Here is a 17,402-nt window from a genome sequence, read left to right as displayed (position 1 = left end):
CCTAGAACTATATTTTTGGCAGATATAGTTCTAGATAATTTGTCGCAATGTACCAATGCTATAAACACCTGAAATATACTCGCCTAAATTCAGTTATCACCCTTTTTGACCTGCGTGTTTGATAACATATATGCGAAATGAGTTATTTCTGCAGTTAGTCAGTACACTACGTCGTATCAACAATTGCAATTCAATTTTAACAACGTATTCTGGCGTCGCGTATGCTCTCATGTTGGACTAACTGAAAGTTGAAAGTGGTATGTAACGAACTACAATCGCAAGAGTTACCTCCCTTTGAACAAATTCTCTACCAGCAAGGAAGCATGGCTGCCAAATCAGGACAAACTGTCGATCTTACGACCCTCCCTATACAACAATTAAATCAGCTGTCACAACAGCTAGATCAGGTATGGCATGATCTAATTCAAAACAATCTATTTGAATTATATTTATCTCATCTTTGCGCGAGGAGCATAATTGTCATCCCTGTCACGAAATTAGATATGTGTGTTATGTTGTAAGTCTGTAACTAGATATCGAGTATTTGAGCTACTGTAGCATAACTAACAAGCAGCTTGATGTTGTTGGTACATAAATAAACACTCATTATGATAAGTGTAAAGTTTAGTTTGAAGTGACCGCAGCTAATATGTAATGTAACATTCACAGGGTAACGCAGGCGCCCTGATCCCTTTGCAGGCCCCAAGGTTTGTCTTAGCAACCGAGACACGGGACTTCTGGCATATAAGTTGCCATGAAACATCTTTCATAGTTTGCTTAGAAAAACAGAATAATCATTAATCATGTATGTACAAATATGGAATTTGAAGAAGTTATGGATGTCCAGATTTATTGATTTTTACTGACACTGATCACGTGTGCCATTAGCATGTTCAAACAACACTTACTGCTCTTTTTACACACCTCGCACCTTTAATTAGAACATTGCATGACCGGTACTGCTGAGGTGCATATTTCTCTTTTGAAATGTTTACCTCTTTTTTAAATCAACAAATACCCATTGATTTGTTTTTGTTGACATGATTGAAGAAGGAATGGTTTTCGTCTCACACACTGAAATGTAATCTATTTTAACTTGTGTTTCAGGAGGTAGAGTTTTTTACCAATTCCATGAATCAGCTGAAGCTGGCTCAGGGGAAATTTGTTGAGTCTCAGGAATGTCTTAACAAGGCCACACCCGACAACCTCAACAAAGACATCTTAGTGCCTCTCACAAGTTCTGTATCCTTGTCACACATGTTGCAGATGTGGTGAACAGAGTGAAACATACATCATTATGGATAATAAAGTCTTGAATTTCAATCAAACAATGACAGATGAAATGTACGAGCAGTCTTCAGGTTTTATATACATGTTCAGAGATTCAGTACTGTCCTTGATCCTATGCCAGATGTATGTGCCTGGGGAGCTGAGTGATGTAGAGAATGTCCTGGTAGATATTGGCACTGGCTACTATGTAGAAATGGTAGGTACACCTTAAAGGATGGATAGCTTCTGCAGCTCTGTTGAGAGGCGGTTGTCCACTAGTCAAGTTGTAGTCTTACCAAAATTTGTTCAAGGATATTTTGGTAATTGGTTTTAATCATCCTGGTCCTGATAATAATGTTATAACTATCTTTGATGAAATGCTTTTCAAAGGTGCATAACATTATGTTCTCTCTAATACATGGAACCTTTAACAAAGCTCATATAAGCCTGGAAGGTAACTGCTGTGAAAACCTCAGAGAACATCTACACCAACTGTCATTAAAATAATAATTCTTTGTCTCTTTCAGACAATAGACCAGGGGAAGGATTATTTCAAGAGAAAAGTAGAGTTCTTAACAAAACAGATTGAAAAAATCCAACCCATTATGCAGGAAAAGTATAGAATGAAACAAGGTGAGGATTAGTCTGTTTGTTATACCAAAACCAGTGTTGTAAACCTACCAAAATTTCCGCCAGACAACTGGTCTGATGATTCTCAAAAGTTACCAAAGCGGTTGGAAAGTTGCCAGTCCAGAATTTTCTGGATTAAGAAAAATAATAAGAAGATAAATAATGGGAGAGAAACTGCATGTTTTCAAATCTGTTTCAGACAAGGCTTTAGTCATTACTCTCCAAGTCAGATTCATCCAAGACCATTGGTCATGCAACTTTTTATAACTGACTGTCTGGTCGAAAACAGGCAGTCGGGCAGGCGGGAGTTTTCAACACTGCCAAATCCCAATCTTTTTTTGGTGACATTCACTAGAATGTATTGATTTTGTGTTGTTTTGCAATTCACCATTCTCCTTTAGAGACAAAAGGACTATAGAACACCTGTCTACTTACAAAAATATTTGCTGACATGTCAAGTCATGTTATCTGAAACAGCAACTTTCTGGATTTTGGTGTCTGGCATTTTCCCCTGCATCATTCAACCAAACTGGCCCCCAAAATCCAAAATATGTGCAAACGAACCAGTGTTATCTTTGTGTCTTCAAAATGTGATCCAGTGTAGTGTTGCTAGGAAACAGTTATATGACACTGTATTGCCAATGAAACCACATAGAATTACAGCCCTTAACATACATTACAACATATTGGTTTAAAAATGTGAATAATTACAGAGAATGGTCAGCCAGTTCAAACAGATACCCTAGCATGCCATGGTTACCTGTAAAAGGCACAGTCTTAACAATCAACTTGATTGAACAAGGTTTTGCTTGAAAACATTGTCTTTAATCTCTGAAATTACAAAAAAGATGATAAAGGGTTGTGATTTACCTATTGAAAAAAACAAAATCTCCCTCTGAAATATATAAGAGCCCCGACAAACGTCATATTGCCTCATAATAGTACCCTGCTACAGTGTGGTCATGACAACATACGTGTTACCATACATATCGTGACCACACTGTATTGTTGCATCTTTGTCACTGTTTCCTGTTGGTCAGGTGTAAGGGTAACTCTATTTTTTCAGGGTATTATCATTTTCGGAAGCCAGGTCTTTCATTAGCTGCGTGGCGAAGGGGGGCAGTTGAAAAAACGGGGGGCTTCTGGAAATGTTAATGCCCTAGGGCTCCTTTCACGAAGCAACCTTTACAAAGGTTAACCTTCACTCCCATTCTTTAACATTGCACTAAGGTTATTTTAGGTAAACTTTGTGCAGTGTTAAAGGATGTGAGTTAAGGTTAACCTTAGTTAAGGTTGCTTTGTGAAAGGAGCCCCTGAAAAATAGCTACACTGTTATTATAGCTAAAATGGATAGATTTTTGAGCTAAATTAAAACAAAGAACTTTATTGGTTTTGAAGAATTTTTACTGAATCATATTACAGCACCAAACGACGGGGTCACTGACCGACAAACATGGAAATGTGAAAGAACAAAACAGATGACGTCACTATTAAGCGTGAAAACATTCGACCTTGGCCTTTGCCTAGTTTACCAGCTACCATTTTCAGTTCTCAATAACATTAGAGTTCCAGTCTATGCTGTCATTGCTGCATGTTGTACGTTTGGTACAATTGTTAAGGTTAGCACTGACGAGAAAGTGCAAAATGTCACTGGAACTGGAAACACGTACATGTAGACAAACATGAGTCGGAAATATCGTCAATATTGAACCCAAGTTCAAATGAGCGGTAGGACATGCCAAGCTCTTTGTGACGTTACCTAACAGTGGGCATGATAGTGGCCTGTGGTTATGTAATTTGGGGGAATTATCAAGTTACAGTGGCCCTCTCATTTCTGATAAGAGGCATTTAATCGATAATTCTATACATTTTAGCTATAATACTCAATAACACCTTGAAAAGTGTTTAGTTGTGTAGTGTGTGTAGTTGTGTTGATTTGTTGCAGCTGTGTTGGAAGTGATTCAGCTGAAGGTCCAGGCTCAGATAGCAGCACAACAACAAGCAGGCAATGCACCCAAGGCATAGACTGGTATATGCTTGCAGGCATACTCTCAAGCACCATGTCTCATGACATCCACACCATTGACATTGACATCATTAACATAAGACATCGGACCACTGCTCACAGACAAGATTAACTTGTGGCTGTTTCAGAAGCATTCTCCTTCACAGACATTGCTCTTTTCATCATGTTTTAGTGCAGGAGTCTGTTGTGACTCGTACATGTTCTCATGAACGTGTTCAGGGTTTTGTTTGCGGGGCGTTATATGAATTGGAAATTTTACTTGTCCTGGTCAGTCTAGAATATGTTTAGAACATGGCATTGCCAGATTATGTGCAGAATATTATTTATTCCATTCTGGGAAAATATTTGGAAAAGAGAAAGAGCATCAGTTTGTTGATTTCATGGTTGATCAGTCAGCTCTTTTGAACTGGTTACTATTTGAAAACATTTTGGAGATAAAATGAAATGTTGTGTAACATACATGTATGACTATGAATAAACTAAATTAATTCATCTGTTTTGCTTTCTAAATATGAGAGTCAGTGGATTGTGTTTGTATATAAGCAGCCAGACAGTTCATTACTGCAAACACATGATTTTTTTAAGACACCCATGACAAGCATGCATTGCCAGTTAAATATGCAACTCTAGGCAAGGAGGAATATTCAGCCATGGAAAACCTGAACATTTAGCCAGTTAATTACTGCAACCCTGGCAGGGAGGAATATTCAGCCATGACAAACATGAACATTTAGTGAGTTGATTACTGCAGCCCCTGGCAGGAATGGAAAACCTGAACATTTAGCGAGTTAATTACTGCAACCCTGGCAGGGAGGAATATTCAGCAATGACAAACATGAACATTTAGCGAGTTGATTACTGCAGCCCCTGGCAGGAATGGAAAACCTGAACATTTAGCCTGTTAATTACTGCAACCCTTGGCAGGGAGGAATATTCAGCCATGGAAAACCTGAACATTTAGCCAGTTAATTACTGCAACCCGTGGCAGGGAGGAATATTCAGCCATGGAAAACCTGAACATTTAGCCAGTTAATTACTGCAACCCTGGCAGGGAGGAATATTCAGCCATGACAAACATGAACATTTAGCCAGTTAATTACTGCAACCCCTGGCAGGGAGGAATATTCAGTCATGGAAAACCTGAACATTTAGCCAGTTAATTACTGCAACCCTGGCAGGGAGGAATATTCAGCCATGACAAACATGAACATTTAGCCAGTTAATTACTGCAACCCTGGCAGGGAGGAATATTCAGCCATGGAAAACATGAATATTTAGCCAGTTAATTACTGCAACCCTGGCAGGGAGGAATATTCAGCCATGACAAACCTGAACATTTAGCCAGTTAATTACTGCAACCCCTGGCAGGGAGGAATATTCAGCCATGACAAACATGAATATTTAGCCAGTTAATTACTGCAGTCCCCTGCAGGCAGGAATACTCATCTATGGAAAACATGAACATATAGCCAGTTATATTAATTACTGCAACCCTGGCAGGGAGGAATATTCAGCCATGACAAACATGAACATTTAGCCAGTTAATTACTGCAGCCCCAGACAGGGAGGAATATTCAGCTTTGACAGACATGAACATTTAGCCAATTAATTACTGCAACCCCTGGCAGGGAGGAACATTCAGCTTTGACAGACATGAACATTTAGCCAGTTAATTAATGCAACCCCTGGCAGGGAGGAATATTCAGCCATGGAAAACATGAACATTTAGATATTACTGCAGTCCGTGGCAGGCAAGAATATTCAGTCTGTTCATTACTGCAACCACCTGGGCCCACTTGCACAAAACGATCTGGGGGCTATTGTAAATCCTTAAGATCGCGATCTTAGGCTTCGGCTACAATCGCCATCCACTTGAACAAAGATCATTGTAAGTTATTCATTCCGATCATTGGTCGGAACCAATTGCAAGGAGCTAAGATCATTGTAGTCAGTAGCAAAATGGCGTTCAAGCTGGTGCCACTTCGACGCAAATAATTAGCTTTACGTTTGAAGATTGCTTTTACATTGCATAAGACTGTATGATTCGCATCGACACTTCAACACGGAGAATGCAACAGAAATATCGTTATTTCCGGTAGTGAACACAATCATTGTCTAGTCAATATCATAAAGTACAATGAATTATTCTCACCTGATTCAGTGTTGGAAAAAGTATTAACACCACACCTTTGTGATACACAAGGAAAGGATAGTAACGGAAGGTGTCCGCATGCGATTATCGTAATTAGCGCTGAGATAGCTTCGAAAATCTAAACCCAGGGCCTAGATTTTCTAAGCTCTCTTGTCCCTGAGGTAGTCGTGAGTGCCATACATTAACATCAACTTACGACTATCCTAGCGCTAAGAGAGCTTCGAAAATCTAGGACCAGCTTGCCTTGCCCGTGCTGTCAACTTGTGTAGTGTCATCACTGCGCTTGCTTGTGTTCTACGTAAGGTCGCGATAATGTGACGTCAGCACTGTCGAACGCCGTTGACCTTTCACTCTGTGACGTCATAATACCGGGACAACGAAACTTGTAAGAAGGTAAGATTTTTGCTCCGGCAAAAAATCTAATTATTAAGTATGACGGGCAGATATTAGCACATAAAAACAACCGGTTGTATCCTGTGTTTGTGGCGGGACACAGAATATGTAAAACGTGGAAGGCTTCGAAGTTCTTCGTGTGGTTTAAAAGCAATTTTATAACACATCGTTTTGACAATTTTTTTCTACCATTCGTTTTCGCGCCACCAGAGACGGATGGACTGACATGTACTGAAGAAACTTCCTCGGCTAGTATATTGTGCCGTACTCTGTATTAATCATAACGGATGTATCTTAGTCTGGATACTCGTAAATACCCGGGTTAGAACTGGTCTTGAGACACCCGTGCTTGAGGCGACTTATACAGGTAGTCAGACATGGTTAGTGCTTGTCATCGTATCCAGCGCAAATCGAAGCTCATGTCAACAGTCACTGGTCTATCTGGTCCATACTCATTTTCGCGGTGGGTTAGCCTTGTGGTTAAAGCGTCTACCGTCGAAGACCCGAGTTCGATTCCCCACATTGGCATAATGAATGAAGCCCATTTCGGCCCTCCCTCGCGCTGATATTGCTCTAATATTGCTCAAAGCGGCGTAAAACTAAAGTCACTCATTCAACCTTCGTTATGTATATCTAGAGAATGGTTGAAGGCTGTGTTACACAAACACAACTTAACCAACGAACCAAACAAACTTATATATGTACAAGGGTCATGCAGTGTACGTGCATGCATCGCGCACCTTCTCGTCACACGCATGAATTCCCACTCACCCACTAACCGGAGTCAGTTGATGGTCAAGTGGACATGGAGGCGTTACTTGGCGATGTCTTTCAATGCCAACACTTTCCGGACCAGTAAAATGAAGTGTGTCGAAGTTTCCCAATTCCTGCTTGAACAGAAATAGTGACGGACAGCAATGAAACATAGACCTTCCCCTCTAACTCCTATACATTGTATTTGGCATGGGCCAAAACTGAAAACGATTTCATTGTACATTGTTTGTTAATGTTGTGAACCTGCACCTTGTGTATGGACGGTAGCCCAACGCACGGAAACAAAAATCTCGTTTGTAGAAATTACCATGTTTTTCGATTCCAACAAGTAGAAATGATGATGGCGCTTTTCTGATACAAGTGCTTTTTTCGCGGAGTTTATGCTGCCAGTATGTCTGTTGCAAACATTTCGACTAACATGTGTTCTACGATTCGCTCCCTCGACAACAGACGTTCTGCAATAACTTCAGGAAGGGTGATGAAGTTTAAAAAGCTGCAGCTTCCATGTGTCATTTGTGCATTACTTACATGTATGCAGTGGGTTAGGTGGGCTGCTTGTACGATATACTCATTTTAACACAGTCATGTCTTAGTATGAAGCAATTTAGATTGTGCATATTTAAAGGTCACATGCAACCAAAAAATCAAACATAATTAAAACACAATTATCACTTATTCATGACATCTAATATACATTGCTCCTTGTTAAAACACAAATAAACAAAATTATAAGCGTACAATCGCGATTCAAAAGTGCAATATTTTGTACTTTGGCTTACTTCGACGAAACGAAGCCCTCGGGAGACCGAACCCAGTCATAGCGGGTGGCTGTGCACTCAAGGATACCGACGGCTTCCTATTGGCTGGTTCATTTGCTGATACGCTGAGGGCTCATTGTGTGTACAGAAAGATGATCTGTTTGGTGGGCCTTTTGTAAGTATGGCCAGTCACAAGAAAGTAAGATTCTTTATGGATAACAACTTCTTTTATTGTACTTGATGCATCGTTTCCGTATGGATTTATATACCGTTGTCAAACAAAATCATTTACACTAGAAGAAGTTGTTATCCCTAGAGAATGTATATAGAGATGTTGGGTTTTGTAAATACACGTTCTCTGAATTTGAGTTCTATCAAATCAAAAATCATCTCAGCAAAGGTTGTGAACTACTGCGTGACTGGAAAGTGTCATTCGTCCAAGTACAAAGCAGGACTTGAAAGAGTTTGCACCAGTTTCCGTCAAATCCAGTCATCCGAAAAAATGGATGTAGTTTGTTTGCAACCCATAGACATAAAAACTTGTCATGTGTACAAGTATCACACCTGCCTAATTACATAATGTGGCAGAGACAATTCTCGGGTGCGCGATTCATACATCAGTTTATTTTGTTTATGGCGTATAGCCTGATAGGTGTTAAGTTCAAATTGCATGTGGTCAATGATTAAATGTGTATTGCATATTGTCTTTAGCAAACAGGCAGGCAGACATACAGGTGTCAGTAAACCAGACATTGAGCTTTCTCTGTGACAGAGGCTGCTTACTACAATCAACAAGCTTGTTTATGTAACGAGTAGATTATTTACTTGTTTGTGTACACAACTAAGATTAGACTACTGCTCACGACCTCATACTCCGAGCATGCATACTGTTTCAAGCTCCGCGAACCTATTCACTGCGCATGCGTTATGGGCACAGCACAGCACAGCTGTTGAAACAGTTTTCCCCCCAGCGCTGGGGGGAATTTAGTGAATCGTTTGAACTCCGATTTCGCGGGCTTTTTTTTCATGTCTGTGGGTTGCAAACAAACTGCATCCATTTTTCTCGGATGACTGGATCTGTCGGAAACTGGTGCAAACTCCTGTCAGTTTCAAGTCCTGCTTTGTACTTGGGCGAATGACAGTTTCCAACCACGCAGTAGTTCACCATCTCTACTGAGATGATATTTGATCACACGCAAATTCAGAGAACGTGTATTTACAAAACCCAACATCTCTATGTACATTCTTTATGGATAACAACTTCTTCCAGTGTATATGATTTTGTTTGACAACGGTATATGAATCCATACGGAAACGACGCATTAAGTACAATAAAAGTTGTTATCCATTACTTTCTTGTGACTGGCCATACTTCTAAAATGCCCATCAAACAGACCATCTTTCTGAACACACAATGAGCCCCCAGCGTATCAGCAAATGAACTACCCAATCGGAAACCGTCGTTACACTTAAGGGCACACCCACTAGCAATGACTGGGTTCGGTCTTCCGAGGGCTTCGTTTCGAGGGAAGTAAGACCAAGTACAAAATATTGCACTTTTGAATCGCAATTGTACGCTTATAATTTTGTTTATTTGTTTTTTTTTTGCAAGCAGCAATGTATATTATGTGTCATGAATAAGTGATAATTGTGTTTTAATTATGTTTGATGTTTTGGTTGCATGTGACCATTAAATGAGTGTATGAGTGAGATTGGTTTTACCCCGGTTTGAGTAGTATTATAACATTTCATGGCGAGGGACACCAGAAATGGGCTTCACACATTCTACCCAGGTGGTGAATCGACCTGGGCCGCTCTTTGGTGTAGCAATGTATACGGGTTACCACAACAATTACCGGATTGAAGACTTTTCCAGATGTTGATACATAATAATTTTTGTCTCCTATTCAGACCTCTTCTAAACACAAAACCTCAGATAATAACAAAATGTCGTTTTAAACAGTATTTTTCGGGGGCATGGACACTTTGCTGAACCTCAGTGACAACGAAATCGAGAACATTAGTCTCGACGACGAACTGGTATTGTTCGATCGTATAAAGAAGTACTACTCCCCTACAAGTGACATCCGCGTCTCCTATCTGCTTGGGGAGGCCGTCGTAGCATCGTCGTACGACTGGATTGGACTGTTCCGGCCAGGTTGGGCATCAACCAGCGCATACCTCAGCTACCAATGGGCACCCGTACAAGCTGTCAGTGCGCATGCTCCCAGAAGACGCCGGGTTGTGGTACCCCGGTCCTCATGGGTAAGTGAGTGAGTGGGATTGGTTTGGGAATTATCAGAAGTGGTGTCACAATGCATCCGATACTTATGATCATTGTCTGTTACAGACATAATGAGGAATGTGTTAAAATGCGTGTTATTTATCACTATTCAAATCGAAATCTTTTCTCATCTTTACAGGGGCATTCATAGCGGTAGTTACCGCATGCCATCACGTTCATCTTGTAGCATACATTTTCAGTGCTTTCACTTCAGGCTATGTAGCTCGGGTGGTTAAAACAGAAGACAGGAGTGCGCTATAGGATTTACCTTTTACGTGTTATCCGTCAACCTCAAGCGGATTGGTTTTGCTATGTCCTATCCTTTTTGTTTGACTTTTTATCTCGGTATCCACTCCCACCACCCCCACACACCTACCTCCAAACGCAACATTTGCAACACATGCGTCACGAACTCCAGGAAACAAAATATGCAAGAAACATTTTTTGTGTGTCTGAGGTAGGTAGAAGTCCGCTAGTTGAAATGTTTGTTAAAGGAATTCGCCACTTCATTTTTTACTGAAAGCGTTTGTTTTGGAGACATTACCCACCCCTTTATAGACGACGTTATCAAGCAATCCAAATCTTGGAATGTTCATTATGACGTGTAGTCATCCAATACTATGCTGAACATATTTTATGTGGTATTATCTGAGGGCACACCATTATCCCAGAGGTGCCAAATTACAGATTGTTTTTCATTTTCTGTATTTTTAAAAGAACTATTATACCCCAATGGTTTGTGGTAATCGTTAACCACATTAACCACATATCTTTTTAGACTTTTGGATATGACTTTGCTAGTGATTCCTTCAAAACATAATGGAAGCTTTTCAGACATTGTACATCAAGAATATGTAGTTAGACTGACTACGTTTTGAACGACCTGTGTACCCCAAATACATAGTCTTTGTTTTGATCCAATGAAAATTCTACAAGAGAATTCCAGTTAAAAACCAAGACCGATATGGGTTTTTAAAATATCGGAAACGAAAACCTGTGTTTTCGATCTGAAATTACCTCATTCCAAAGCCGCTTCCAACAAAAGTAGCCCCCAGCAGTGTCACTATGTAGGGATGAGGATGTTCGGTAACCGCATCTAGGGGATGCGGATTATGTCGTCACCTTCGGGCTCGTCATATTTCACACACTTATTTCAGTCAAATTACCAAAATGAAGACAAGTTGCAGCTCCTCTACGTCTCCGCCAGTGGAGACGTCATCGGCGTCAGTGGGTCATTTCGTATCGGTGAACCCGAGGAACCCGATCTCAACTTCCACGTCTTGGAGCACCCACAAGATACAACGTCTTCCGTGTCAGTTGTGGAATCATTCAGCAACAACTTTGTAGGCAAGTTCCACAATGCTAATGCGTGATCATATTGTGGTCTCGGGGACCACATGAGAAACCCATCTGGGAAGCTTTGGTTTTAGGCCTATTTGAACAGTCAAAATATTAACGATAAAAGGTTTATCGGTCTCACCTGGGAAGAAATCCACTAATCCTTAAGGTTGTGGGCGTTAACTACTTTAGATGAACCCAGGAAACACGGGTATAGCGCTGACAAACCTAGGATCACACGGAGGAGAATCTGAGGTTCGAACCCACAATCTACTGATCACTGTAGGGCAAAGGGACAGAATCACTCCTCCCAGCTAGCACACACTGTTTTTGTTGAAATGACCCGCGAATTACATATTCCATCGGAATGGAGAGTGAGTTAAACATGCTTAGTTAGTCTCTGGTTACCTCTAGCGCATCAACTTAATGTTACCGGTTATAAATGTTTATCGCTTTGGTGAAAACCACGAGTTTCCACAAGAAATCGGGTCCAATGTTCGAACCTCCACCCGCGGATGTGAACTCTGTGTTGCAGACAGTGGACTTCCCATATGTCACCGATCCCAGTACCCCATACTATGCCAGACATGTACATTTTAAGAATTCAAAAAGTTCGCATGATGTCTTTGACCTCTTATCTTCAGATGAGTGTTCGTCAATAACCAACAATGTACATACTTAACATCCCAGTTTACAATATCTGACTCAGAGTTATTTTTTACTGAATTCTAAGTGCCGACTCGTATGTAATCGACTACTACTGTATCTTATGTCAGACCTGGAAACCATCAGCTTACTGAGTGAGTCGGACTCTGGAAACAGCTCCCCTTCTGACCTGGATGTGGAAGTGGATCCACCAGTGAACGTTGCGTGGGACAGCAGTACCTTGTCTGGGGACTTCACTGGGGTGAGCTGGTTGGAAGAACTAGAACTTCTACCTGACAACACCATTGTGAAGGAGTACGAACCCATCAAGGATCGATGCATAGTACCTTATATGCCAGTTCATCTGAAAGACGTCTCTGGAACTCCGAAAACGTACCAGCCAGTAACCGACGTTAAAGATCGGCGATCCTACTCCATCTTTTTCGACGAAGATGCAGTGTCTGAGTATCCTCCAATAGAGTGCGCGAATAACAAGCTGTATGAGGAGATTTCCCCACAACTTCCTCAGGACAAGATGTCCCCCATCGCTTCGGCAGAAGAATGTGTTCCATTGTTGTCCGATGATGACCTTACGGTGTCAGATGTCCCTCTAGATTCCACAAAGTCACCGACTGAAGTTGAGATTGATGGTTGCCTGCCCAATTTGTTTTCGGAGGAGGATGCCTTTGCTAAAGTCATACCATTGTACAGCGTTGACGAAGGCCAAACTGCCGTAGCAGTATTCAATGCAGAGAAGAAGAAGAGGGTAAGTGAACATGGTACATATTTGTCACTAACCATTGCTAATGCCCACTGCCCCATTTCACGTTCAACTGTCGTTACACATACTTCAACACATTCAGATGTATTTATATTGTTATACAGAATACATCAACATATATCTTGCATAAACCTATAACAACTGACGCATCCTGGCTTCGTGTTGGGTAGTGGGGTTTCTTGACACGCTCTGGTGACCACTGATTGCTGAAGACATACCATTCATTCCATTCTACTGAACTAGATTATCCATAAATTCATTATTCATTGTTACCATATAGATCATCTCAAAATGGGATAGTGACATGGGTGTGAGAGGTCGGTTTTGCATTATCTGGGCTTGAGTACCACAACTGAAAAGTATATTGACGAAAACGTTTTGCTATACTCAAGCAAACCCATAAATTCACAGTCTGATGTGGATAGCGAACGGGGTGGAAATGAGTGAATTTCCTCACAACTATTCATGATTCAACAGGCAAAACAGAAGATAAGAAAAGCCATAGAGATCCTCCACGGCCTCATCAGGCTTATCCCTTCCACCTCCCTGCCACGACCTCTCGGCTGCGCACCTGACTGCGCAGGGTGTGTTGTGAGCCAGGGAATTCTGAGTCACTACCACCAGCGCCTCCTGGAGGCAGAGGGGAACGTGCAGAAACTCAAGGAAGAGGTTCAGGATCTCCAGAAGAGCTTGGATGCAAAGGTGAGAATGTTTTCTTCATCTTCTGTCCGTTCTTGTTTTATTCCAACTCTGTAATCCATTGATTCTTGACCATGCACACGAGTCTGAACGAAGCATAGGCTGTGTGGGACCGTATTCTAACCGAGATTCCCATGAGGTCCGTTTTTCATGATTTCGGGGCGGAATAAGGTCCGAAATGAGAATCATAGTGTTTTAGTTGGACTGCATAGTTATATTATCCTACCTTCATCGGACTGTGTGGAGTTATATGATTGAGATAGCTTAATGAGTCCAGAATTACTGTGTACTATACTACACCATTCGTCAATAGATTTGCAGGATTATGGAGCATATGCTTTCGACCAGCGGATTTTCTTGCCCCAAGTAAATCCTTTACAATCTAGGGGCATATAGTGTTAGTGGAGACTGAGGCCTAAACCAACGCTTATTCTTTCACCCAATAGAAACTAGCCCACCATAGTGAATTGATGCCAGTATGTTTTGCTGTCGAAGGATGAAGCTATCATCAGCGCAAAGGACCACCCCAGCCCCATCCTGATGAGTTCGTTGTCCAGTGTGATGGGTATGGTGAGATATGTTCAGAAGACAAACGAAACAAACGCACTCCTCGATCAGGCACTGACAGTCACCCTGGCCGAGAAACACCAGCTGGAGAAAAGGCAGATTATGTCATCCGCCAAACCAGAGGTAACAACAATACCGCAGGCTTCTGCCTCGTCTTAACGGTGAAAAACAATACGATCCTTTAGGTTTAGGTTTTTTAGGCAAAACAAGAGTGAAGTGGTGAATGTGCTTTACAAGGGACAAAGGGTTGCTCAGCGGTGTGTATGTTGGGGGACGTCGACGTGATGCCTATCTTAGACGTTTACTACACTGGTGGAGCCCACGAGCTTGTGTAACAACTTGTGGCAAGGCTATTGTTTGGCAGGAATCTTAATGTCAGTTTTTCTTCAGAGTGCTTCAGAAAAAGGTCAGCAGACGGTGGTGAAAATCGCCAGAGATGAGCCCACGGAATGCCTGACGTCGTCACAGGGTAGGTATCATGCAGGGTCACAGTGTTCACAGCAGCAGGCACGGGTAGGCATATTCAACTCTTTTCTGAACGCTGATATAGCAACATATCTCGTTGTGGACGCTGAGCAACATCACTTTCTGAACGCACGTGTTTGAAATAACTTTCTGTACTGATTGCTCGTGTAGCACAATATCACTTTTCGAATGCATTTGCCATGAAATGATACTTTCTCCACTAAACGTATGTATAGCAAATATCCCCTTCTGAACGCTAGTGTTGTTGACTTTCTGTACCGAGCGCGGCAGCAAATACCACTATATGCTGGGCAATCTGGCAACAACTTTACAACAGGTGTCGTTACCACAGATACATGCCACTTTGAAGATGAAGAGCAGGACGGATGGAACCGGAAGAATTCAAGGAAAATCGGTAAGCGAACGTGTGCAATTCACCCAAACCTAGGTGGGCGTGGTGACCTGTCCCACGACCTATAGCAGTATCATACCCTAAATACCATCGCTGGGGTCACGGGGTTCAAGAAATTGAAATATTACGTCGTGTGGTGTCATTGCTTTTAATTTACGTATCTTTCTTGTCAGTCAAAGCCAGGTAATGGTGACCTTCACATGTAACGGGTCCTACAAGTCCACTGCTGGTCATACTCATTAGTAACATGATGAAAACGTCGTAGAAACTTTGAAGTGGGAAATGCAATGGTACATTATATGTTGTTCACTGGTCTCGAGGGGGACATGGGTAGATGTATCCTCGATGTTTGTTTGTTCCCTGAGACAAGTGAAGAAAACGAATTTATCTTACCGAACACCTCAATGTTAATTTTGAGTTGTTTGAAGCACTTGTATTTGCAGCTATCGTTAGATTTTGTTGACGAGAAAAAGAAAACTTGAGTTCTATCTCCCTTCCATCTTTGCTTTCGCAAAACATCGATAATGTCTGTACACCATACGCGATTCAATGTTATTCGAGATAAACATGCTCTAACACGAAGTACCAAATGAGTACGGCATTTCCAGTGGGATACGTTGAAAATGTTGCTCACTTGTAAACGGGGCACGTTGAAAATGATAGAAGTGAGCTCAGCCAATCAGACAGGGACATTTATGTGTGAGGTAAGATAATTTGATTTGTAGATCGTTTGAAGAGAACAGTGGCCCGCAAGGAGGAGGACCTGAAGACCATGCAGGACAAGGTGTCAGGGCAACAGGTCCAGATAATCATGTTCCAGGACACTATCAAGGAACTCCGGAAGAACGTCAGGGTATGTTGTCAGGCAGTGGAACATCTTCACTATTAACATTCAGCTAAATATATCTGTTCATTTACTGTAATTATAAAATGCTGAAAAATACACAACAGAGTTCAGATTTAGACAGTCGTATTTCTCTCGATGGCGGTAGCCTAGTGGTTAAAGCCGTTTGCTCGTCACTCCGACCACTTCTATTCGGGTTCGATTCATCTCGTGGGTACAATGTGTGATGCCTGTTTCTGGTGTCCCCCGCTGTGATTTGGCTGGAATATTGCTGAAAGCCGCGTAAAACCCAACTCACTCAGTCACTCTCTATAGCAGTGTATTTTTCTTCCTTGACTGACGATCCAGACGTTGTTGAATTTCCAGGAGGAGAGAAGACTAGCTAAAACAGCCCGCCAGGAGGTGCTGACTCTCCGACGTCAAGTCAGTGCTATGACGTCCAGTCGTAAGCGAGCAGCATGGGGAGGTCACGTGACCAGCAAGGACGTCGGCGTGTCCATGAAACCTCAAACTGCCACGGTGGGAACAGAGTCACGTCTTCCAAGACGTCTCACGTTCGGAGCTCAGGTTTACCCGAAGCCAAGGTTCGTGTCTGGCGTGTCGACCTTCTTCCCAGAGCGCAAGGCATTTAGAGAAGACATGAATATGCAAATTAGGACTGGGAAATGCCGAATATGTGGGATGCGCTTCTCGCCCACTGTGGACAGGAGGCTGATCGAGGAACACATCACATTCCATCTTCAGTTCCACATGTAGCTAAACTGATGGCTCTGTCATAAACTTCATCTCTGATCTGACTGTCTCGCACCGCCCACCGATCATGCATTATAAACTGGCGACACTGTTCTGTTAATTAGTTGATATTGCGCCAAATTTCCTGGCTTTTATTGTTTATGTTGAAAGGAGTGGATGTTACATTTTGTTGTATCTGTTTAGGACAAGGGCGGTACTGTTCTGTGTATAATTGTAACATTTGTTATGTGATTTTATACCATATTTAGAGTTTAGTGTTCGGTATTTTTGATAGACATAGTTTAGTTATATTTTATAATCTCTGTTATTTCATATTCATTGTATTTTAATGCCATTTAATTTTCATATACCTTTTTGTGTCATTGTATAGATAAATATATGAATATTTTCAAGGCATTTGTGGTTGTTTAGGATTATACCAAACACTACTCTGTCATAGGACTGAATTCTCATGTAGAAATTGAAATCAAGCAAAGTCTGGTTTAAATTCGTAATGTGAAAGTAGTGTCTGAGGTAGAACTTGAAAGAGATCTTTCGGCAAGGTGGTGCTGTGTGTCTTTGGGTTTGTTTTGATTCCAAACTTCCTAGTCTGTCTCACAGTCCCAGAACCAC

General features: G+C 41.6%; 2 protein-coding genes across 2 annotated transcripts; both read left to right on the top strand.

Annotated features, from left to right (window-relative positions):
- The first annotated feature begins 296 nt into the window (after positions 1-296).
- On the top strand, positions 297-4,419 carry LOC137298461 (prefoldin subunit 5-like). The gene is made up of 5 exons (XM_067830735.1): positions 297-407; positions 1,108-1,242; positions 1,412-1,486; positions 1,797-1,902; positions 3,845-4,419. The coding sequence occupies exons 1-5, from the start codon at positions 324-326 to the stop codon at positions 3,922-3,924; spliced, it is 480 nt and encodes a 159-aa protein (XP_067686836.1). The 5' UTR covers positions 297-323; the 3' UTR covers positions 3,925-4,419.
- Positions 4,420-9,979: 5,560 nt separating this feature from the next.
- LOC137297994 (uncharacterized) lies at positions 9,980-16,793 on the top strand. The gene is made up of 9 exons (XM_067830011.1): positions 9,980-10,267; positions 11,444-11,633; positions 12,401-13,035; positions 13,528-13,752; positions 14,245-14,439; positions 14,707-14,785; positions 15,134-15,196; positions 15,919-16,046; positions 16,404-16,793. Exons 1-9 carry the CDS (start codon positions 9,980-9,982, stop codon positions 16,791-16,793), a joined length of 2,193 nt encoding a protein of 730 aa, XP_067686112.1.
- Positions 16,794-17,402: the final 609 nt, after the last annotated feature.

The sequence above is a fragment of the Haliotis asinina genome, chromosome 10 (assembly GCF_037392515.1).
Source record: "Haliotis asinina isolate JCU_RB_2024 chromosome 10, JCU_Hal_asi_v2, whole genome shotgun sequence".
Lineage (NCBI taxonomy): Eukaryota > Metazoa > Mollusca > Gastropoda > Lepetellida > Haliotidae > Haliotis > Haliotis asinina.
The sequence above is the reverse complement of the archived record's forward strand: the minus strand, read 5'-3'. Positions and strand labels throughout refer to the sequence as shown.